Consider the following 23,061-nt stretch of genomic DNA (forward strand, 5'->3'; position numbering starts at 1 on the left):
TCTCGTCAGAGTTGCTGTGTTAGGCCTAAAGAAGATATTTTGTAGTGCTATCGGTTAAGTTTTTATTGCTAATTGCTATGTCCAGACTATATGTATCTTTATTTTCAATATGTGTTTCCGTGTTAGGCCTAAAGAAGGGAACTTAAATTTGCAAATTATAAACATGTACACTGTATTTTTTTTAATGGAAACTAGTTCTAGCCTCCCCTCAAACTAAACAAAGAACATGGGAAACTTTTTCTTCTTTTAAAAGGATACTCCATCTGGTTAGATTTTTTAAAAAAATCATAAAGAAATAAAATCGTGCTTCCTATGTGATATACTCCGTACTATACACATAGTTTCTGAGAGATAAATAAATAAAATCATAAATTTCCTGTGCATGTACATTTACGCACAAGAAACCTGTATGAACTTTATGATTTTTTATAAATAATTTGTCTAAATTCTAAAAAGAAAGTCGGGATATCAATATTTATAAAATTACAGGCCTGCCCTGACCATTATAAAACAATTTTAAAAGAAATAACCCCTTTTGCACAATCTCTCCATTCCAATGGGGTTTGAGTTTGAAATAGGTCTTAACAAAAGGGGAAAAAATCTACGTGAATTTTTTATAACCTCTAAACAAGCCTTAAGCTGCCCTGTAGGCGTGCCTGTTCGATAATTCCATGCCTACCTTGATCACTAAACAAAAGATATTTACAAAAATCACCCTTATCAATTGTTGGGGAGTTTTCTTGATTTCCATTGGAAATCATTGGTTCTAGCACAACCTCTACATTTCAAAGGGGTTCTAGTTTGAAACGGGTCTAAACTCTTAACCAAAGGGGAAAATTCTATACGGTTTTAGTTCAGATGCCATGTTGACATGCTGTCAAGATTTTTTTTTTGGTAATGATTCTCCAGGACATGACCGAAGTTCCAAGCTCTGAACTCTGAAGCAGTTCGTCGAAACGGCCGTCTCACCGCGGGGCGCCTCCATGGACGGCCCTGACCCCTCGCCGGCGAGCGAGTTGCCGTTCCGCATCAGCTTCTCCGGCCACGGCGGCCACCTCCGCCTCGACCCTACCCCGCAACCGTCCAGCACCATTCCCGACTTCGTCCCGGTACGTACGCAACCCACCAGTTCGCCCAAAATCACCCGTGTTGTTCTCTGCAATCTGTAAACCCTAAACCCACCGTTGTTGTGGCGGCGACCGCAGCCGCCGGCCTACCCGCCTGGGAGCCCGAGCAGCGTGAAGGAGTACCTCGAGGCGAACTACCTCAACCCCGAGCTCCACCTCCCCACCGCGGCCGATGCCGGGAGGGTGTGGGACTTGGACTGGTTCGCCCTGGCCAAGCCACCGCTGGAGCCCTCCGCTCCCCGCACCATGCTCGCGCCCGCCTGGGAGCCGCCTTTCCGGCGCGGTCGGGGGACGTCGCAGTCCGCGTCGGAGCCGCAAGTATGGGATCCTGAGTCCGTGCAGATGGAGATGGGCGAGGTGTTCGGTTCGGGGACCGGGGGGTTGGCGCCGCGGATGCCTGGTCCGGCGAAGGACTTCGTCAGGGGGAGCATCAACAACAGACCCTTTCGTCCGGGTGGTCTACTGGATGATGATGCTGAGGTGGCTGCATTGGAGAAGGCATTCCCAGAGGGTGCGCGGAACGGTGATTGGGTGCATGAGCTTATGACCGGTGGCCCGGCGCAGGTTGCTCCTCCGGGGTTCCGCAAGGGATTGGAGTTGGGCCAGTTGAAGGTTTGTCCCTTACTAAATTTCTATCTCTTTTGCCATGTAACCGTAAGGATTGTTGTGGATGCGCCAAATTCTCACTGCGATTGTTGGTACTTTTCTTGTAGGAGTATAAAAGCCACTGGAAGTGTTTCCGGAATGGAGAACTTGTAGAGGAGCAACCTGCATCGTCATCGAATGATACAATGGTAGTTAGAGCAACGTTCCACATTTTTGCACACTTTGCCATTATAGAGTTGTTATAGTCTGATTGTCACATTTTTGTGCAGGAAAAATACTCGGTGCAGTTTGATGATCTTTTCAAGATAGCTTGGGAGGAAGATGCCGCCAACAAGGCGTTACAGGAGGATGATGTTCAACAATCAGCTGAAGATGAGGGAACTGAAGGTACTTCGTTGCTGTCATAGATCACATGTTCAAATCACATGAGTATATTGTCTTTTGGGTCTTGGCAAATTGTAATAGTAAAGAGATAATGGGCCATCATCGCCATTATGACTACTAGCACGTTATTAGTGTTTCTGTGTGTTTGTTAACTCTTTGTTGGTTCTTGTTAAGCTTTCATATTCCATTGGCAGGAGTTGGTGAACAAAAAGTTGATGCATTGCAAGATGCTTCTGAGACCGTAACCAAGCTAGATGCTGAGAAACATGAAGTAGATGCTATAAGTGATGATCCTGGAACTCAAACAGACTTGGATCTAATGCTATCTGCTGAAGTTCAATATGCACGAAGAGAATCAGGTGTATCAGGTGATGACAAGCCAACACAGGATGGCAAGGTAGGCACACTTATGCTTTGTTTTGTATCTCACTTTGTATGATGTGCTTCGCATTCCATAACCTTCATGGGTGGATAGCTTTGCAGAAAGTAGTCTCGAAATCCTCTAAAGATAGATCATGGATGAATTGATAACGGCAATGTATCTCTATTTCACTTAATAGGTTTGGGCACTTGTTGGCGGGGACGAAGACATTGTGACTAACTTCTACAAACTCGTTCCTGATATGGCAATTGAATTTCCATTTGAATTAGATAAGTTCCAGAAGGAGGTAAGGTACTCATAAGCTTCTGTGCCTTCTATCTCAATGTCTTCTCTATACTGATCGCAGCATCTAGTAGAGTACACTACATCATCCAAAGAGCACACACTGCTCCTTTTTTACATAAACTTTGATAGGCACATTTGTTCTACATGCTTGTGATTGTGATACTTTGTCTATATTTGACCCGCCTTAGCTTTCAAATTTACATAGTACACTCACGTCACAACTTGAACCTGACAAGATTTGTATTGGGACTTAGGAGAGTTAAAGTGACCTGAGTCACTATAGATATGTTGAGAACACACTCCCGTATTTTTGTGTATGGGAGCTAATAATGTTCACTGTCTAAAACTTCATGCTCTGCCGTTTTCCATTTTCTTTATGCACCACAGTGTGAATTTCTTATGCGTTGTTAACATGAACTCTGACAAATCTCACTCAAATTATACTAGGAATTATTAGTCCTTTGAAATAAAGACTGCCACTTAAATTTCTGTCCTTGCTATCCGAGGCCACTGGCTTTCATATTTCTGAGTTTTCTCTTCAATTTAAACAGCAATTTAGAAATTAATGAACGATGATGCTGTGTCTTGGGAATGTTATTCTATGCTGTTTTGAAGTTAGTTCTATGCATTGTTTTAATACAGGATTTAATTATGTAACACAATGAGTGCAAATAGTGTTGTTCTTCATACTGTTTTTTGCCTTGCAATACTGCATCAGATGTTTTCTGAAAGCAAGACAAATCTGCATATCTCGGTGAGAAATTTAAAACCAAGTCCAGTCTGCTTGTTTTCTTGTCCCTCCTGGAATACAAGATTATCACAGGAATTTTGAATGAATGAAAAAAATCAAGTGAACAGATATTTCCTTTCCTGGCATGCATTTAGTTGCTATCACATACCTATCTGTTTTTGAACTTAGAAAAAATGGTTTTTAAATGCTCAGTCGTTAATTTATTTTTTTCTATCTGTCAAGCATAGGCTATATATTATCTTGAGAAAGGTGAATCAGTCTTCGTTGCAGCCCATACTTCAGCAGGAAAGACAGTTGTTGCCGAGTATGCATTTGCTTTAGCAACAAAAGTATGACTTCCTTTGCTCTTTCTTCTTCTTTTTTGGCACTTCTGTTTATTTGAAACCGCCTATCATCTTCCACACCTATAGCTTGTAAACCCTGAGGCTCAGCACCAGCTTTGGTTAGAAGGAAAGCTTTAACTTAGCATTACTCTTTGCTTTGAGAAGTGTGCAATTCTTAATTTCTGATAAGATTTCACTTTTACTTTTGTTAGTTGATCAATATTTAGACTACATACTTCAGTGAACTATCTCTCGTTACTTACCATAGTAGTTGGTTTAAAACCACACCCAATAAAAAGAAAAATGTTACATGGGTCTTTTGATGACATATAATCTTGTTATGCAGCATTGTACTCGGGCTGTCTATACTGCTCCTATTAAAACTATCAGCAACCAGAAATACCGAGATTTCTCTGGGAAGTTTGATGTAGGACTTCTGACAGGAGATGTCAGTATCAGGCCAGAGGCAACTTGTTTAATTATGACTACTGAAATATTGCGCTCAATGCTCTACAGAGGTGCGGACATTATACGCGATATTGAATGGGTAATCGACTTCAGTCCTAATTTATTCATACTGTTCTGTGGCTTTAATTTTAAATATCATTTTATAATTTATTAGTGCTGATGTGTGGTAACTATACAATCAGGTAATCTTTGATGAAGTGCATTATGTAAACGACGCTGAAAGAGGTGTAGTTTGGGAGGAGGTTATTATAATGCTCCCGAAGCACATTAACATTGTTCTTCTTTCGGCAACGGTACGGATTTAATGAAAACCGCACTTTCCGCTACACTCACTATCAATCAAACATTCTGTGCACACCATTGGCTGTTCTGACAGTTGCTCAATAATAGTTAGGACAGTATAACATCCTGATGCCATTTGTAGTTGCTTTTGATCTTTTGAAATAGTTGATGCATAACTCTAATCTTAGGTAAATTTTGCTAGGAAGTGCAATTGTCGCTGTCCAAGTTATTTAGTATGCAAATATTATCTCATAATGCGATCACCCTGATTTCTGATACTCATGCAACAAAATGACATGTTCGCTGATGTTATTCATTCAAATTTTGGATGCTTGTATTCAATCGAAAATTGAAATAGTACTGCATGGAAATAGTATAACTGAAAATTGGCCCTCTAACTATGAGCTAGGGTTAATATAATAATTTAATGCAAAAATTACCATTTGGCTGCATTGCAATAATTGAAATTTCTTTTGCTTGCTATGAATAAAGTTTGAGAACTCTCTGTTATTTCTCTTGTTCAAATTTACTAGGGAGTTGAAGTGTTGAACCCTAATTGTTTCTTCGCAGGTTCCAAATACAGTTGAATTTGCTGACTGGATTGGTCGAACAAAGCAGAAGAAAATTCGTGTCACTTCGTAAGTGCAGTTAGTATGAATTTTTAGCTACTTACACCATAGGCCCTTGTTACCAGTTGGTTTAGCCACCAGGCCGGTTAGAATTACCCAATTAGCTTCTTTCTCTATTCTAGTCAATTGGTACATGGAATCTAACTTGCTAGAAATTGGATGCATGAAAATGAGAAAATATCGGTGGTACGACTACTATCACGGGAGTGTTATTTTACCAACCATTCATTTCAGTTGTTTTCCATGACAGAATTGAGGGTGGCTGCAGCCATTAAATACATGTACTCAATTGTATAAGAGGGAAACTAATAGGTTAGGATTGCTGGTACGATATCAAATGCATATAAGCTGCAAGACTAGAAAAAATAATGTCTTAGGCCCTGTTTGTTTCAGCTTGTAGATTATGAAAAGCAGCTTGCAGATCGTAACAACCTACAATCTGGGGGGAGCATATTGTTGGATTTTAACAATCTTGCCTGTGGATGCCGGATGGTTACAGTCAGGGGGTGTGAAAATGCTTATTTTTTTTTCGGCTTGTGATTTTGAAATCTACAATCCCAAGCTGAAACAAACACGCTTGGCCTTGGATTTGAGGATATATGAAAATAATTTGAGCAAGTAGATGCATGCTATCCAAGGACAACGATTGTCCTATGTACCGCAATGGAAGATGATTGTAGAAAAGGGTTTCTCCTCTGTTTGTTAATATAGATGATTAATGAAATTAGATCGCGACAAATTGCTAACATTGCACAAAAATGATACATTAATAGGCCAAAACCTGGTAGCATCTTAGTTAGGATTTTAGATCAATATGATACATATTGGTTGGTTAACATTTTGAATTTAAGATGCCAATCTTGATTGATTCAACTTAATGCCAAGACACCTATATAATAGTTACAAAATTGGACAAACCTGAGTGGTGGAACCCAAAGGGCCATGCTTTAATTAAACAAACTCAGTTGAGGGGTACAAATGAACTCAGTTGGTTTAAAGGGACTTGATTGCACATAAGTGGATAATATAGGGGATTTGATCAATAATATTAGACTATAGGGGTTTGTTGCAGAATGCTGAACTGTTAAGTGGCTAATAGTGTAGTTTTGCCTTATGTTCAAAATTTGAATATTCTTGGACACCTACAGCTCTAATTTTGATCACACAGTACTGTTATTATGTCTTTACCAGGACCAACAAAAGGCCTGTTCCGCTTGAGCATTGCTTGTTCTACTCTGGAGAAGTGTACAAAATATGCGAGAGGGATACCTTTCTTACTCAAGGATTTAGAGAAGCAAAAGATTCTTTCAAAAAGAAAAATTCGAACAAGCTTGGAGTGAAACCTGGTCCAAAGTCAGGAACCCCTGCAGTACGTGCTGGAACTCAAGGCAAAAACCCAGATACATCAAACAGGGGGAGAGATCAGAAGTACCCAAAGCACCACAATGCCAATTCAGGATCAGCAGCGGTTCCACAAAGCTCCTCAGGGCCAAAGAGACCAGACTCTTCATTTTGGATGCCGCTTGTGAATAACCTTCTGAAGAAATCCCTAGTGCCTGTATGTGAGAGAATAACTTTTGTGATTTCTCTATCATGCGATCATGACATTATTTGTTCTGTTGGACCTCTTTCTTGTTCATCATTTACATTGAATTCGTTTCATTCTTCATTTGTATGCTGAAACCAATCTCAACCTGTCGTGAAATGACAATTACTCTCAACATTTGGTTATGGGTTCTACTTGTCCCTTTTATCAAAATCTTATCATGTCATTTCACATTTGACAAAAGGTTTATCTGATCATTGAGATGGTCCTTTGCAGGTGGTGATCTTTTGTTTCTCAAAGAATCGTTGTGATAGATCGGCAGATAGCATGTTTGGCGCTGATCTCACCAGTAGTTCGGAGAAAAGTGAAATCCGTGTCTTCTGTGACAAGGTGTTTTCACGCCTTAAAGGATCTGATAGGAACCTTCCACAGGTGATCTAATAGCTCATAAAATTTAGTGCTGTACCCCTGTGAGCCTTTGCTTCAATCAGTGCTTTAAGCTTTGACCTCCTTCATAGGTTGTGGGAATACAAAGCCTTCTACGAAGAGGAATTGGAGTGCACCATGCTGGGCTTCTCCCTATTGTGAAGGAAGTAGTTGAGATGCTATTCTGTCGTGGTGTGATCAAGGTTATGCTTTGAACATCTGGATGCTGTTTTACCAAGTACTAACCAATGCAGCAGCTCTTCGCCCCCGCCCCCGGCCCGCCCCCCCCCCCCCCCCCCCCCCCCCCCCCCCCCCCCCCCCCCCCCCCCCCCCCCCCCCCCCCCTCCTCTTTTTTTCTTTTTTCGTGATGCCATTTGTCATAGTAGTTTCACTTGAAGCTGTTAGGAAACTAGTCCATGCATGAACTCTAGTATATGAGACTGTTGGATGTTTGCTGGATTTGGAACAAAAAATTGTAAATGCTGACCACTGGCTTAAGTCCATCCTGTCCGAAGTTGCTGCAGTTATGCACAACCCATACCATGCACAGAAGGTGTTCTTTAACTTGAAACAGTATTAGAGAAACGATATTTGTGATCACATCACAGTTTCGTCAGTTGCTCCTGAAAAGTTCCCTTAAAAAAAAATGCTCGTGAGAAATATAGCATGTTCTGGCACAATCGTCTCTTAGTTAACTGAATGGTAAAAGTTTTGACTCTCTTGAACTCATTGCAGGTACTGTTTTCCACTGAAACATTTGCAATGGGTGTTAATGCACCAGCAAGAACGGTGAGATTCTATTTGTGCCTAATAAAGTGTTTCAATGCAAGTATGTTGAACAAATCTCTCTAGTATTTATTAGTGTACCATTCGTGTCTATGTTATGTGGTACCACTTGCATTCCACTATCTACTAATTAATTTTATTTGTGTTATTTCAACCATGGGAATACAATTCCTGTCATTTTCCTGATGATACACAATCTCTTTCAAATTCATTGTAGTTTCATGAAAGGTACAACTGGGGATATCTAAGCGTAGATAGCAATTCAATTTATACGATGGCACTATGAACTGCAGGTTGGCATGCTTTAATTCAACATGCCTTGGATGCAACCACCTTTTCATGCACTTAACTTGACAACATTTATTTACATGTTTCTGTTTCTACATATTCTGTTGTTTGCTGTTTACTGTTACACGTGATGCATTGCTCAGCATTTCTTTGTTGGAAAGAGAACTCATCTAAACATTGATGCTCGAGACACACAGCTGCATGCCTTGATTCCTTGTTTCTTTGTGCACTTTTGGATTCAGCGAACTGTAACTATGCTTAGGCTGCACTTGCTTTTCCCACGCCTTTAAGCTGAGGATTGCGTAGCTGGCTCTGAGCGCATTTTTGTTAACCCAACAGGTTGTATTTGATTCCTTAAGAAAGTTTGATGGAAAAGAACACCGAAAATTGCTTCCAGGGGAGTATATTCAAATGGCTGGACGAGCTGGTAGGAGAGGACTTGATAACATTGGTACAGTGATCATTATGTGTCGTGATGAAATTCCTGAAGAAAGTGATTTGAAAAATTTGATTGTTGGAAAACCAACTCGATTGGAATCTCAATTTCGATTAACATACACTATGATACTACATCTTCTACGTGTGGAGGAGCTGAAGGTATACCTATGAACACTTATCATTGTACTTGGTTTGTTAGACTTTCTTCTTTTTTCAATTTCAGCTCCATATTTGATATGGATTTGCACCTGGGCCTGCTCAATCATCTTTTGATTCCTTATACCTGTCGGCATCCAGGCACATGTCATAAAGATACACATTTGAATTTTGGAGTTAGGACTGAAAATAGAATTAGACAAGACAATATTCATATCACCCTCTGTGCTTCTCTAAAGTACTTCATATTTTCTGTGTGTATGATGAATGTGTGAAAATCAATATGGTAGAAGCATTTCTGGAATAAAGGCTTCCCCTATGTATTCAGCATGTTAAGGGTAGTTGTGTAATAGTATGTGTGGGTTATGGATATTTGTGGTACTGCCCTTAACTACATATGGTTGCCCATTGGGCTCTTGAAATGCCACTTAAGTCTTCCCTTAAACATAGTAGCAAACTACCAGGTGAAGCCCTAACATCAGACTATTACACTACTACCCTCTTTTGATGTTTACAGTTACAATTGGCACTTCTTTTCATGGGCGTGGGAGGAAAATACAGTAGATTGCACTATGGCAATTTTACTTCCAATTGGAATGTATTTCATACATGACACCACCTTGTTAAATTTCTTTCTCTTTGATTTGACTATTCAGTGGGGGGGGGGGGGGGGGGGGGGGGGGGGGGACAAGGCACTCTTTTTCTGTCACTAGCAGTTTTCTGTTTTTATGAGCATGCACACTCCAATAGTCTGCTTTTGGACATCAGCATTTTCAAAGACAATCTAGAATCAACTTTCCAAAAAGCCGAAGCTCAAACAAATAGGCCCTTACTCATGCAGTGTTACTTTCATCTCAAGTGTACTTTGTGTAGGTTGTAACTGGATACTTCACTTAAATTACCAATATTTTTAGTAATGGAAAACACTAGAAAAGAATGTTGTGTAGACCCTTAGTCATGCTCAGGGAAAGTAATATACTTTAATGATGATTTTTCTTATAGGTTGAGGACATGCTCAAGAGAAGTTTTGCAGAATTCCATGCACAAAAGAATTTGCCAGAGAAGGAAAAGCTACTTCTACAAATGCTTCGTCAACCTACAAAGACAATAGAGTAAGATACTGAGACATACTCATGTTTACCTGATTAATACAATGGATACCAACACATTGAATGTGAAATTGCAGATTCGACATAAAAATGGAAACAGAAAGTAGTGAAGTTTTATTGACATAAAATGATAAAAAGCTAAAACTTGAAGAATTGGTGTTTTATTTATGATTTTGGTAGGCAAATTCTAGAACCAATATCTCTTTTAGTATAGGACTACCACTGCTTTGGCACAATGAATATGTGAGAAGCAATAAACAAATAAATGAATGATTTTTTTCCCAATCTGCCCTAGTGTTCCTTTTTTTCTCCGCATGTTGCACTTGCGTACTGTGAAGAAGTTTGTCTAAATTGAAATAACAAGTGCACATGCAATCTAGTAATAGGCTAGTAGCATTATTTTGTAGCCAAGTTTAGGAGTAGTGACGATGATTGGGTTACATAAATGCAGAAATGTAGATATTGAACTTGGATAGGCTTAGAACTGCGCATAGCTCCAAAATGTTGGGGAGCCTATCAGAAAGAGCCATGGGATTTGACCAAAACGATTGTCTTGTTAGAAGGAAATTTTTGCTATCAGATAGCCCTATCTCTGATCCATGGGTCGGTGAACGAATGGGTTTCGGGAAATAGAGAACATGGACGTTTCCTTCTCAACTTTGGATGTTAGCACCCAATCAGTCTGTCTAGCAATGTAGGCATTTTTGGTTCTCTTTTTTGTTTTCATAATTTCGTTGCATTGTTCTACATGTGGCAGTGTATGATAAGCTTTCATTGTACATCTGAAGTACTGATTATCCAGTATTTATATGTGCACTGATTTTAGTTTTTTTTAATCTCTTTGCCTTATATTATATGTGTATTGTTGTATTATCAGTTGCATAAAAGGAGAGCCTTCAATTGAAGAATACTATGAGATGGCATTAGAAGCTGAGGCACATAGGGAATCTATAACAGAAGCAATCATGCAGTTGCCCAGTACTCAACAGTTCCTTATGCCTGGGAGATTGGTGGTCGTTAAATCTGAATCTGTATGCCTTCATCATATTTGGTTTTCTCTTTACACACTTCCTCATTTTCTGTCAGTTCCTTTTGGCAGTGATTTTTATTTACATAGTTGCAGTACTTTACTTTGCAACACTCAACTGTTATAAAAACTCAATAAAAAGTTGGCTTGGCAGTTGGGACTCTAGGTCTTCTATATGTATTAGCAAGGATACGTAAGTAGCGCATAAAGAAATACGAAAAACTTAAAGAAACCAATGCATTTTTTAATGTTCCAAATTGAAGTTTAAAACCTCTAGTTAAATTATTATCAAACATCCGATCCAAACTCCAAAAGGAATTACTAAAAATCATGTGACTTTAGAATACACAAGCATGATACCGTTACTAACCTTGAGGGTTTCAAAGTATACTGTCTATCCCACTAGGGGAGATGGATATATAGAGTCCTCATGGGCCATATGGGCCTTCAATATAGATGGGCCTTGATATACTTAACACCCCCCCTTCAAACTCAATGTGGAAGTGGAGGAGCTGAAACATTGAGTTTGAGCAAGTGAAGCCGATGTTGTTCTCGAGTTTGTGCCTTAGTGAAGAAATCTGCCACTTGCAGCTCTGAGGGCACATATTGAAGAGCAATTGTTTTCTGATGACATAGCAAGCTGCCATTCCGGAAGACTAGAAGCTTCCTGATATGTGGATGGCTCATAAACAACAACATTCACATAGGGAAAACCATACTTGTCTTCAGGATGAATAGTACTACGATCTCTTAGATTATATCGTGGACCAGCATGTAACTCATCAACAATATGTGACTCATCAACATTATTATCAGAAGCATCAAGAGCGGGTGTGTCAGGACTAGCCGAGGTGGTAGAACTAGAAGGAAGTTCAATGGGAGCTTTGGGACGACGACGGAAAAAGTGTGTGATAGGTGGTTTTGAAAAAGGCGCATGTGAAAGAGGTGGAGGTGGTGGAGGAGGCGCATGTGAAGGTGGTGGAGGAGGTGTAGGTGGCTCATAGAGAGGAGGCGTGATGAAAATAGAAGGATCACGAATGGATTCGGAAGGTGAAGTGACATCACTCGTGGATGAAATAGGAGGAAGACACATAAAAGATGTGGACTCTGTGGGAGAATATGAGGGTTGTGTAGAGGGGTTATAAAAGAAAGGATGGTCCTCAACAAAGGTCACATCACGAGAGATACGTATGCGATGTGACGAAGGATCATAGCAGCGATAACCTTTATGCTCAAGACTATACCCCAGAAAAACACACTCAGCAGATTGCGCAGTCAACTTAGTACACTCACAAGGGGCAAGCAAAACATAGCATGTACAGCCAAAAACTCGGAGATGGTCATAGCTGGGAGGGGTACCAAAAAGTACCTCACCAGGACATTTGTCAGACAGTTTGGATGAGGGTTGTCTGTTTATGAGGTATACAGCAGTGGAGACAGCTTCACTCCAAAAATGAGAAGGAACAAAAGAGGAAATCTAAAGTGTGCGAGCTGTCTCTATAAGATGGCGATGTTTACATTTAGCAACACCATTTTGTGCATGAGCACCAGGACAAGAGAGCTGAGCAAGAGTACCTTCAGAGGACAAAAATTGGCGAAAAACATCAGACACGTACTCACCACCAGAGTCAGCGAAAAACTCTAATATGAGTGGAAAATTGTGTGTGAACCATGCGAGTAAAAGACTGGTATATGGAGCACCACTGTGAGCGGTGTTTCATGAAAAAAATCCATGTATATCTAGAATGATCATCAATAAAAATGACATAATATTTGTGAGGACCACCCTTTGTAGCAAAAGGTGCAGGACCCCATACATCTGAATGAATAAGATCAAAAGATCTAGTAGAATGGGAAGCACTAGAGGAATATGGAAGTTGTATTTGTTTTCCAAGCTTACAACCCTTACAATGAAAACTAGACTCATAGATGTATGGCCTAAACAGCCTTTATTTATTAGTGTAGACAAACGAGACCCACAAAGATGACCAAGATGATGATGCTACTTGGCGAAGGACGAAGTGGATGAACATGCAGCGGATGACACGCACGGAAGGCTGAGGGAGATGCAATGTGTCGAGAACATAGAGGCTAGGGGAACCTTTACGGCGATGGCCAGTCCCAAGCACAGTCCCGGTCCGACGATCTTGAATAAAACAAGACGAGTCATCAAATCCAACAAAACAATTGTGATCGGTTACTTGACCAACTGAGAGAAGGTTCATGGACAATTTAGGTACAAGAGAGACATTAGGCATAGAAAATGAGAAGTACAAAGAGAACCCTCATGAGTGATAGAACAGGATGTACCATCTGCAGTCTGAATAGAGGCACCATCATTAACTGACTTGTAACCAAGAAGCTGGGACCAGTCAGATGTCACATGAAAGGAGGCCCCTGAATCAAGCACCCAAGATGATGAAGAAGCACTGACAGGTGAAGCAGCAGCAAAAGACACAGCCTCTAGGAGTAGGTGTTGTACCACGACCATGAGCAGCGCGAGCAGCCCTCCGTGCACGAAACTCAGCCAACTTCTCCGGATGCTCAGAAAAACAATTTTCTGCAGTATGAGAAGTCTTTCCACAGTGCTTACATGGCTCTGAAGAAGTACCTTTAGGTGTACTGAACCTCTGAGAAGCTGCCAACAAACTGTGAGATACTGACATAGATGCAACAGACATAGACCGAAGGCGAGTCCCTTCAGCAATTAACTCAGACAAAGCACGTGCCATGGTTAAGTTAGGAGAATCATGTAACAGCCTTTTACGAAGAGAATCAAATTCTTCCCTTACTCCCATGACAAAGCGATATACAAAGAACTTCTCAATAAATTTGTGTGCTGGACACTGATCAGCAGCACAAGCACCTATCATGGAGGTCAAAGAGCCTACCAGACGATCAAAGGCTGAGTAGTAATCATCAATGGACATATCATTCTGCTCAATTGTTTGAGTTTGCTGCATGAGAGTATGTAGAAGGGCACCACTGTCCTGAACAAATCTATCCTTCAGGGCAGACCAAATGGCTTTGGCTGTTTTAAACTTAGATAGACTCATAATCATAGATTGCTTAGTACTGTTGACCATGGCAGCCATCACTTTCCCATCACTAATTTGCCAATCAGTGACTTCTTTAGCATTACTACCATCAGTCTTAAGTGCAGGTGCATCATCAGTTAAATGAAAATAGAGCCAGGGCCCCTAAAAGCAGTTTCTACACAGAAAGCCCACTCAGGATAATTGTGACCATCTAGAGTGATACTGACAACAATTGCATCTATCTGTGACATGTTGAAAACCTCTAGGATATGACCAACAGCAGAGAAAAGCAGAGGAACAGATATCACCGGGAGTAGAATCAGCAGAGTACCACCGTACAGAGGAAGTCACCACAGCAGAGTACCACCGTGCAGAGTGAAGATTGAATCCGCGATAGGCGGATCGGGTGGCACACAGCGTATAGACGTGCGGAAGACGGCACATGGCGCGACCAGACGAGTCAAGGGGGACGCACGAGAGGCAGCACAGACAAGCCGCGACAGCGGCTGTGAGGAGCCGCGACGGGTGGCGGGGACGAGCCACGACGGGCGGCGGAGAGACGGCGCGACGTCAAGCGCGCGGAATGATGGAAAAAAATGGATCTCGGGTGGATTAGATTAGACCTAATCCTAACCCTAAACCATGCTCTGATACCATGCTACTAACCTTGAGGGTTTCAAAGTATACTGTCTATCCCAATAGGGAAGATGGATATATAGAGTCCTCATGGGCCATATGGGCCTTCAATATAGATGGGCCTTGATATACTTAACAGATACTATCTTTGGTTGGAACTAATCTTGAGCTTGAAAACAAGCTTAGCTTGAGATCAGCTTATTCTTTGTTTAAGGTGAACTAAATTTCCGTGCTTAGCACCTCCACTTTTAATGCTGAGAACTAAAATTAAACAGGCAATTTAAGCAAGTACTTTAGAAGGTTCTATTTATTTGGCTTGGAGGCTACCATTCTATCATTAATACCATAACCATATGTTTGAACAAGCCTGATTATTTTCATATTTTGAACATTGTTGGGCCCCCGTCTCTGGTTACTGTTACATGTGCTATAGCTGCATCTTTTCCACATTTAAACCCTATGTTTTTTAACATATTGACAGGATGATGATCACTTACTTGGTGTTATACTGAAATGTCCATCGCAAACACTAAATAAATACATTGTCCTTGTATTGACTGGTGATTGCACTTCATCTGCGTTATCCCCTGTGTTGTCCAATAAAACTGAAAAGGAACCTGGGGATTTCCAACAAGGACACTTTATTATCCCGAAAGGAAAACGTGGCATGGAGGATGAGTATTTCTCATCTGGCAGCTCACGAAAAGGTTCAGTTGTTATCAAAATCCCCCTACCATACAAGGGGGATGCATCTGGAATGGGCTTTGAAGTAAGAGCAATAGAGAAAAAAGAGATCATGAGTATATGCACCTGCAAAATAAAGATTGATCAAGTCAAACTCCTTGAGGATTGTAGCAAAGCTGCTTACTCCAAAACTGTCCAACTGCTTATAAAAGAGCAACCAGATGGAACTAAGTATCCTCCTGCTTTAGATGCAATAAAAGGTACAAATTTTCTGCATGGCTAGAGTATTTGTTTTGTGCTATCTTATTGAAATTTCGATTGGCTAGCAAAGGACTCGGCTATTTAAACAGTGTTCTAGTCTTTCAGATTTTCTTATGATTCTGTTAGTCTTGTAAGTTGGACAGGGTAAATGGGTGCTCTCATGCATTCTCGTGGCTTTACCACCAAACTCCTAAGCATTTGTTTGGATCTGGCAAAATTTGAGTGACCTAAGAGATATAATATTTGGAAAATGCAAATGGATATGGTAAAGAATTTGACCATTTATGTTGTAACTGTGATTAGGTTGTGCTGAACCATCCGAATATTCTAGTTAAAACTCAAAACCAAGTGATGCTGTACTTGAAATGCCATATGTTTATCTTAAATTATGTGCACAATTTTTTTTCCCTAGTCTGTTACTTTTCTGGTCTTAGAGAGATGAGTGGGTTAGAAAATAATTCAACGGCATTGGCATTTTTGTTCAAAAATTATAGAATGGCATGAATGTGTTGGCCTGCATGCCTGTGAAGTTCTTGAGTAATATCAGCACATATATTACATTTACATTTTTCATTCTGAATCTAGGACTATTGTGGCGGATCATTTAGTCCCACACACTGACTTCCTCTAGTTGTTTTATAAACTTTATAACTACTTACTGTGGTCATTTGGTGCAATACAGATCTAAAATTGAGGGACATGCATTTTGTTGAAAGATACATTGCATATCACAGACTACTGCAAAAAATATCTGAAAACAAGTGCCATGGTTGTATAAAACTAAAGGAGCATATATCATTGATGAGGGAGCAAAAGATGTACAAGGATCAGCTGAATGAATTGAAATTCCAGATGTCAGATGAGGCGCTTCAACAGATGCCGGAGTTTCAAGGCAGAGTAAGACTTCTTCATGTACTCTTTCCTCTTGTTGCCCTGTTGTATACATGAAGGAAAACGGTTCAAGGGATTATAGCCATTATCTGTGCAGCATGGGAAAAAACACCCGATATTGTCGTTTCTTCGATTGCTTTGCGTTGGGTGTACATGGGATGTTTTTAGTCCCAGTCCTACTGTACCAGAACAACAGTTTGGGTATTGATTCAAAATGCTGGCCTTATTAACATTAAGGAGTCATATCTACCAATCCATACAGGATCACAAAGTTTCATGCAAATCATTAAGACCTAGATGAATGTCCATACAGGATTCTTAAGACCTAAGTTCACATGAAATCCTTATATGGCTATCATCAGCCTTTTCAAGAATGAAATATATCCCGCGAACTACATCTGACTCCATTTCTATTTCTATACCTTTGAGGTTATTTCTAACACTTCAATTTTTCCATCGTTGCAGATTGATGTACTAAAGGTAATCAACTACATTGATTCTGATCTAGTTGTGCAACTTAAGGGACGAGTAGCCTGTGAAATGAACTCAGGAGAGGAGTTAATATCCACAGAATGTCTGTTTGAGAATCAATTGGATGACCTAGAACCTGAAGAAGCTGTGGCCATTATGTCTGCATTCGTCTTCCAACAGAGGAATGCATCAGAACCATCTCTTACTCCAAAATTGGCTGAAGCCAAAAAGAGGTTATATTTTGTTTTTTGCTCCCCTATTTTAGTTCCTGTCATGATCCATCTTAAGAATCTCAGCTGTATTTCCTCAGAAGACATGTTTGAAGGACCTTTTGCTCTTGTGGTTTTGTCTGTATTAGGCTTTATGACACGGCAATCAGACTAGGACAGCTCCAAGCACAGTTCAAGGTGCCTGTGGATCCCGAGGAGTATGCACGTGACAATCTCAAGTTTGGCCTTGTTGAGGTTGTCTACGAGTGGGCAAAGGTACAAACATCATCACAGGAAACACTTCTCCAAGATGAATACTGGATTGAAATGCCATTTTCTGTTACATCGATGCAGGGAACACCTTTCGCCGACATATGTGAGCTGACAGATGTATCCGAGGGGCTCATTGTAAGAACGATCGTTCGGCTGGATGAAACATGCAGAGAATTCAGGAATGCAGCTTCGATAATGGGGAACTCTGCGCTGTACAAGAAGATGGAGGTCGCGTCCAATGCTATTAAGCGTGACATTGTGTTTGCAGCAAGCTTGTATGTCACAGGAATCTGATACCTGTAAGCTTGTACTCGCTTTTGCCGTTGTTAGAGAAATTCCTTCCCTGCTGTGGTGGATCTCCAATTTGTCGGCGTAAGCCTAGCCGTAGTAAGAACCAAACAGCTCGATGGCATGAAAGAATGATGTCTAATGGAAGTTGAACATGCTCGTCAGCAGGCCTAAAATCTGGATAGTGATATGAATTTGATGCCTACTGCAATGCGAAACTAGACTGCGAAGCTGATGCAGAGCTATAAAAGCTTGGGTAACTGCCAATCTTATCTTAGGAACAATCTACGTAAAGAATCATCCTTGGTTTGATATTTTTTAACCCTGTTCAATAAATCTTGCGTGCACCTCTTGCTCGCCGCTCCCGCTCCGCCGCGGGGCGCGCACCGAAGGCAAAGTCCTAGCATGACATGGCATATCGTCTCAACACTGCCGCTCCGTCGAGCATTCTATCGAGTGCGTGGGCCGCGACCTCCCAAACTGGGCCGTGTGGGAACACCCAAGCCCAAAACGACAGAAAGTTGCAGCGCTCAAAACATGGTATCGTGAACAATTGCGGGCATATCGTCTGTATATTTTGATTAATCTTTATTTAAGTAACGTAAATCCGAAATAGTTTAACAAATTCTTTGCGATTCGTGAAACTGAAACGTTCTTCTTGCACAGGAAGCAAACCACCCCAGCTGGAAAACCCCCCTCTGAACCCACGGCGCCGCCGGAGCCACGAGCCCACGGCGTGACGGTGCGGAGCAACCCGTTCTCCTGCAGCAGGATCAAATCCCCCGTCCGGCGAAGCGACGCGGGCGGCGACCACGATGACGGCGCGCGCGTCCCACCTCCGCGCGCTCCTCTCGCGAGCGTTCGCTCCCAGCCTTCCCCCTCCTCCCGCTCGAGCTCTGCATCAGGTAATCTTTACGTCTCTCTCTCGTCCGTGGCGTTGGCCGAGAGCGGGATCTTCTCGTACCCTTCAGGTAGCGACGCTGGGATTTCGTGATTAGTTTTGGTTTTGTTCCTGCTGCAGATCGCGGGGCTGGGTGCGCCTCAGCTCGGAGCGGCGTTCCTGGGACGCGCGCGCTTCTTCTCCGCCGACGCCTCGACTGCGGCGGCGCAGGGTGGGTCAAAGGCCCCAGCGGCGGCGGCGGCGGCGGCGACGGGCGGGGATAGAGGGGGTGATGGGCAGTCTGGGAAATCTGAGCAAGGGGACGCCGGAAAATCCGTCCGCGGAGGGGTGAGTTATGGCTTGCAATCTCAATTGGTACTGGATTGTTATGCAGGGGCAAGTATGCACGATTGCTTTGAAATCTTTCATTTGATACGAATTAGTAGTGATGATCTAGCGCCCAGCTAGAGGATGATTCTCATTTCCGCAAGGCATTCCTTGTAGTAGACTGTCAGGGCATTCCTCATTTGACACGAATTGCTTTCTTGCAGCCGGTGTCGTGGCTCAGTTTTCTACTGCTGCTCGTGACTGGAGGAGGGATAATCGTGTACTACGACCAAGAAAAGAAGCGTCACATTGAAGGTAGATTACTATGGTGAGTTGGTGTTATTGTTTGATGTCATGCTAGGACTGCATCTAGCGGTAAACAGAACCGCGTTGTTTGTGTTGGTACCAAGATGTGTTGAATGGAGGAAACAGCAACAGCAGTTAGCCAAAGTGGAAGAGGTTATGTTGAGCCAATCAGCCAAAGCAGTTCTGTTGTGAGTGGATTTCACATAGGTCACAGGGTTCGGTTGAGTCATCAGATATTTTTTAAATTATATTGAAGCAGTAGTTTAACCTAGTATATACATCCTTTATAAATATTGAACTGTCTAGTTAAATTCCACTGCTCGAACTCCTTCGCAAAATTTCTGGCTATGCTTTGTAATGTTATGCCATGGCTATATGGGATGCTGCAATGTTGTGCATGTGGTATGCACATGCACTGAAGGGTCATGAGTGTCATGCTGGTGATGAACTGATGGGTACAAACTACAAAGTGACATTCAAACTGTAGTAGATTTTCAGTTGATTGGCTTCCGAATCTATTTTTTTTCTTGAGAATTCAGCCTCTGAGTCTTACTGATTCCCCATGTCAATAGCTTCCAATTTCCCAGCACAAGTGCTGCACCTTGCTATTATACCTACTTACTAAAATTTGATGTTCTGGAATGCATTATTTTGTTTGCCACATTCTGTTCACACAATAAAAACACATTGTCTCATGTTTGTTCTTATGTCCACTTTATTCAGTATTTCTGTTTGCTGATCTAGGAATTTTAGAGCTTCTATTTATTCTCAGATCCTGCTTTTACTGATACAAGTTCTATAAAAAACTGTATACAGTACGCATCTTTTCGTCTGAAAAGTTCTTTTTTTTTTGGGGAAAAAACGTGGTGACTATCAATGGAATCATCATTAAGGGAAGAGACATACTAAATTTGTGTCAGCCATGTTGAGCAATCTAAGGAGGACCAATTTACGATTTCGAACATTTCTTGTCAGTTCTCATATCATCACTATATGTCTCTATATAAAATGGCGAGCCATACCTTGCCAGCTGCCTAAGCTTGCCCCGCCCTATATGCCTTTAGCAACAATTTGGTCAGTCTACACTAACGGGACAATAAGTTAAAGACAGATGATTAGCTTGAATTTTTTTTAACCACTGCTGCCATTTTTGTCTCTATTTTTAGCTTGTTTGTAAATACATGTATAGTACACATGTACAATAGTTGTATGGAACACTAAACTCGCTGAACAAACAATATCAATGTGGCTACTATTGCTCTTCATGCTTCTTCATGGTGGCAGTGAAAGTCAGAAACCATATTGTAGGGCCAGTGGAACCATTTGTAGAACTTCGCACTAGTCATATCATGTTTGACAATTTGTATTTTTTTTTTTTGACGCCATTGCATTATAGCAAAATTTACTATTTTAGTAATCATTGCAAAATTTACTTACTTTTACAAATGAAGACATGTGCCTTTTAGAAGTACTATTGCTATCAGCATAGTAGGAAGGTATTAGCTCCTTGAACCTTGTAGCTGTTTAATTTTTCATAATATTGTATGTTCCATCTTCTCCAGAACTGAAGAATAGAACAAGTGCTGTGAAGCCTGGACAGTCAGTAGGCACTGCAGCCATTGGCGGTCCATTCAAGCTTCTGAATCATGATGGGAAGCCTGTCACCGAGAAGGATTTCTTGGGGAAATGGACTCTTCTTTATTTTGGATTCACACACTGTCCTGACATTTGTCCTGATGAGCTCCAGAAAATGGCTGCAGCGATTGACAAAATCAGTATGTTAATTTGATTCTCTTGTTCCTTGGATACAAGTATCTTCATAAATCGTGTTTTTGCTGTTTATTGTCTATATCAATATGTTCCTGTCTTAATAATATGTATAACAACATTGTTATCTTGCATAAAATTGTCACCTAGAAACTAGAAGGCATGTTATTGTACCAAAGTAATATGGTAAATGAGCCAGAGTGAAATGTACATACAACGGTACTTGGTGAAATTTCCACTGAAATGCCTAACTAGAGCTAGTAGTAGACAGTTTTAATTAGTATAGTTTCAGTCATTACAAATCTGCAATTATTTTGCAGAGGAAAAGGCAAAATTGGATATCGTGCCAGTTTTCATTACAGTTGATCCTGAAAGAGATACTGTTGAGCAAGTTCGGGACTATGTTAAAGGTGTGTGTCTGTGCATGTCCCTCAATTCTTAATGCTTATCATCACTTAAAATTGTTGCCCTTTGAACTTTATTTAGTTCATTTTATTCATTATTGATGAATTTTTGTGTTTTTCAGAGTTCCATCCAGATCTGATAGGACTAACTGGCACGACAGATGAGATAAGACAAGTTGCACGTGCTTACCGAGTTTACTATATGAAGACAGTGGAGGAGGGTTCTGACTATCTCGTTGACCACTCAATTGTCATGTATGTTGGTCTTAATCTCCCTCTCTCTTGAACAATGACTTTGGCTAATTTTTATTTTGCTAATGTTCTGCAATCGAGTTGATTCTAGTTCTATTATATGTTGTTGCATGATCTGGCATATCTACAACTTGCACTAGCAAAATGAAGAAACCAGTTAGTTTGGCTATTGCATTCTGAATATGTCTTGCAGGACTCCAGCGGGTATCCAGTAGTAACTTGCGATATACACGTTTGGATGCTTTTTAGAGACCCAATACTAGGAATGTCTCCCAATCCCAAATTAACAAAGTAGGTGGCAGTTATTCTCTTAGAACTCATAGGGAAGGTAGGAGGCTTCTCATTTGTTAATACTGGGCCTCGTTCCATCATAATGATACTGAGAAAGTACATACATTCTGATTTGTTAGATTCTCTGTCAGTTATATCTTATATCCCCTCTGAACTTATTGTAACTGTAGAAGCTTCTGATTTATTCTGCCGGTGCCACTCGGCAAGTGATACTGAGAAGATACACATACGCCCTGTCAAAACACTGACTGGTTGCTCATCTACTTTCAGGTACTTAATGAATCCAAAGATGGAGTTTGTCAAGTTTTACGGCAAGAACTATGATACAGATTCCCTTGCTGACGGTATCATTAAAGAAATTAAAGAGCACAAGTAGTTGAAGTGCCACTCAGCAATGGCACCCTAGTTTTCTGAATCTCTCCCAAGAATTTTGCCCAAAGTCAACAAAGACCAAATGATGCTTAAGATATCTGGTCACTAGAGGTTTAGGATATTTGAATCTCGAGGCAGTTTATTGCAGCAGATTCCGGTGCACGCTTTGCCGCACAGATTCGGAAATCTGCAAATCTGTTATTTTGTTATAGTGAACATCTGCTTTGGCGACTGGCAACGTTAATTGCGGAACGTCATATACTTAATTCTGAATTAGAAAGCACTTGCTATCGATTCAAGACGGCTTTATCCTTATGCAGTGGTGCTTGATGGGATGTGCAAGACGAATAGTGAAATACCAGTGAGTGATGCCAGATGGTGCGTGCAGCCTCCTCACTTGTACTCGCTGCTTTTGCGGCTTCCGTTCAAATACAGAAAATAAACTTCCATTTCCATACAGAGGAGACACGGATTGGTTGGTTAGTCTAAGGTTAGATTGCCGTGTGTTAGCAGTTGTTAGCAGCATCTGTATGGCTCTTGCTTATGAACTGTATGTACGTCACTCAGCGGCAGACATTCTATGCTGGTCCACGAGTTGCACAAGTAGTCGCGCAAAACAAAACTGCACATGGCGCTATGGCCCCAGTGCTTGAATTCACGCCTCGCCTTTCTTCTCTCCCAGCTCCCTCGCTCAAACA

The 23,061-nt window shown here is 41.2% G+C and overlaps 2 protein-coding genes and 1 pseudogene across 2 annotated transcripts; 2 read left to right on the top strand and 1 right to left on the bottom strand.

Annotated features, from left to right (window-relative positions):
• The first annotated feature begins 873 nt into the window (after positions 1 to 873).
• On the top strand, positions 874 to 17,928 carry LOC117864035 (DExH-box ATP-dependent RNA helicase DExH11). The gene is made up of 22 exons (XM_034748043.2): positions 874 to 1,109; positions 1,206 to 1,739; positions 1,841 to 1,921; positions 2,003 to 2,120; positions 2,312 to 2,514; positions 2,678 to 2,785; positions 3,763 to 3,864; positions 4,205 to 4,405; positions 4,509 to 4,619; positions 5,179 to 5,246; positions 6,429 to 6,795; positions 7,060 to 7,215; positions 7,302 to 7,412; positions 7,945 to 7,998; positions 8,623 to 8,880; positions 9,880 to 9,989; positions 10,864 to 11,017; positions 15,169 to 15,631; positions 16,315 to 16,529; positions 16,989 to 17,227; positions 17,353 to 17,479; positions 17,558 to 17,928. The coding sequence occupies exons 1-22, from the start codon at positions 984 to 986 to the stop codon at positions 17,768 to 17,770; spliced, it is 4,119 nt and encodes a 1,372-aa protein (XP_034603934.1). The 5' UTR covers positions 874 to 983; the 3' UTR covers positions 17,771 to 17,928.
• LOC140222006 (uncharacterized) lies at positions 13,183 to 13,943 on the bottom strand (annotated as a pseudogene).
• Positions 17,929 to 18,412: 484 nt separating the features above from the next.
• LOC117864109 (protein SCO1 homolog 1, mitochondrial) lies at positions 18,413 to 22,662 on the top strand. The gene is made up of 7 exons (XM_034748157.2): positions 18,413 to 18,669; positions 18,786 to 18,992; positions 19,196 to 19,286; positions 20,840 to 21,052; positions 21,365 to 21,454; positions 21,571 to 21,703; positions 22,262 to 22,662. Exons 1-7 carry the CDS (start codon positions 18,580 to 18,582, stop codon positions 22,365 to 22,367), a joined length of 930 nt encoding a protein of 309 aa, XP_034604048.1. The 5' UTR covers positions 18,413 to 18,579; the 3' UTR covers positions 22,368 to 22,662.
• Positions 22,663 to 23,061: the final 399 nt, after the last annotated feature.

This window comes from Setaria viridis, chromosome 1, assembly GCF_005286985.2.
Source record: "Setaria viridis chromosome 1, Setaria_viridis_v4.0, whole genome shotgun sequence".
NCBI lineage: Eukaryota > Viridiplantae > Streptophyta > Magnoliopsida > Poales > Poaceae > Setaria > Setaria viridis.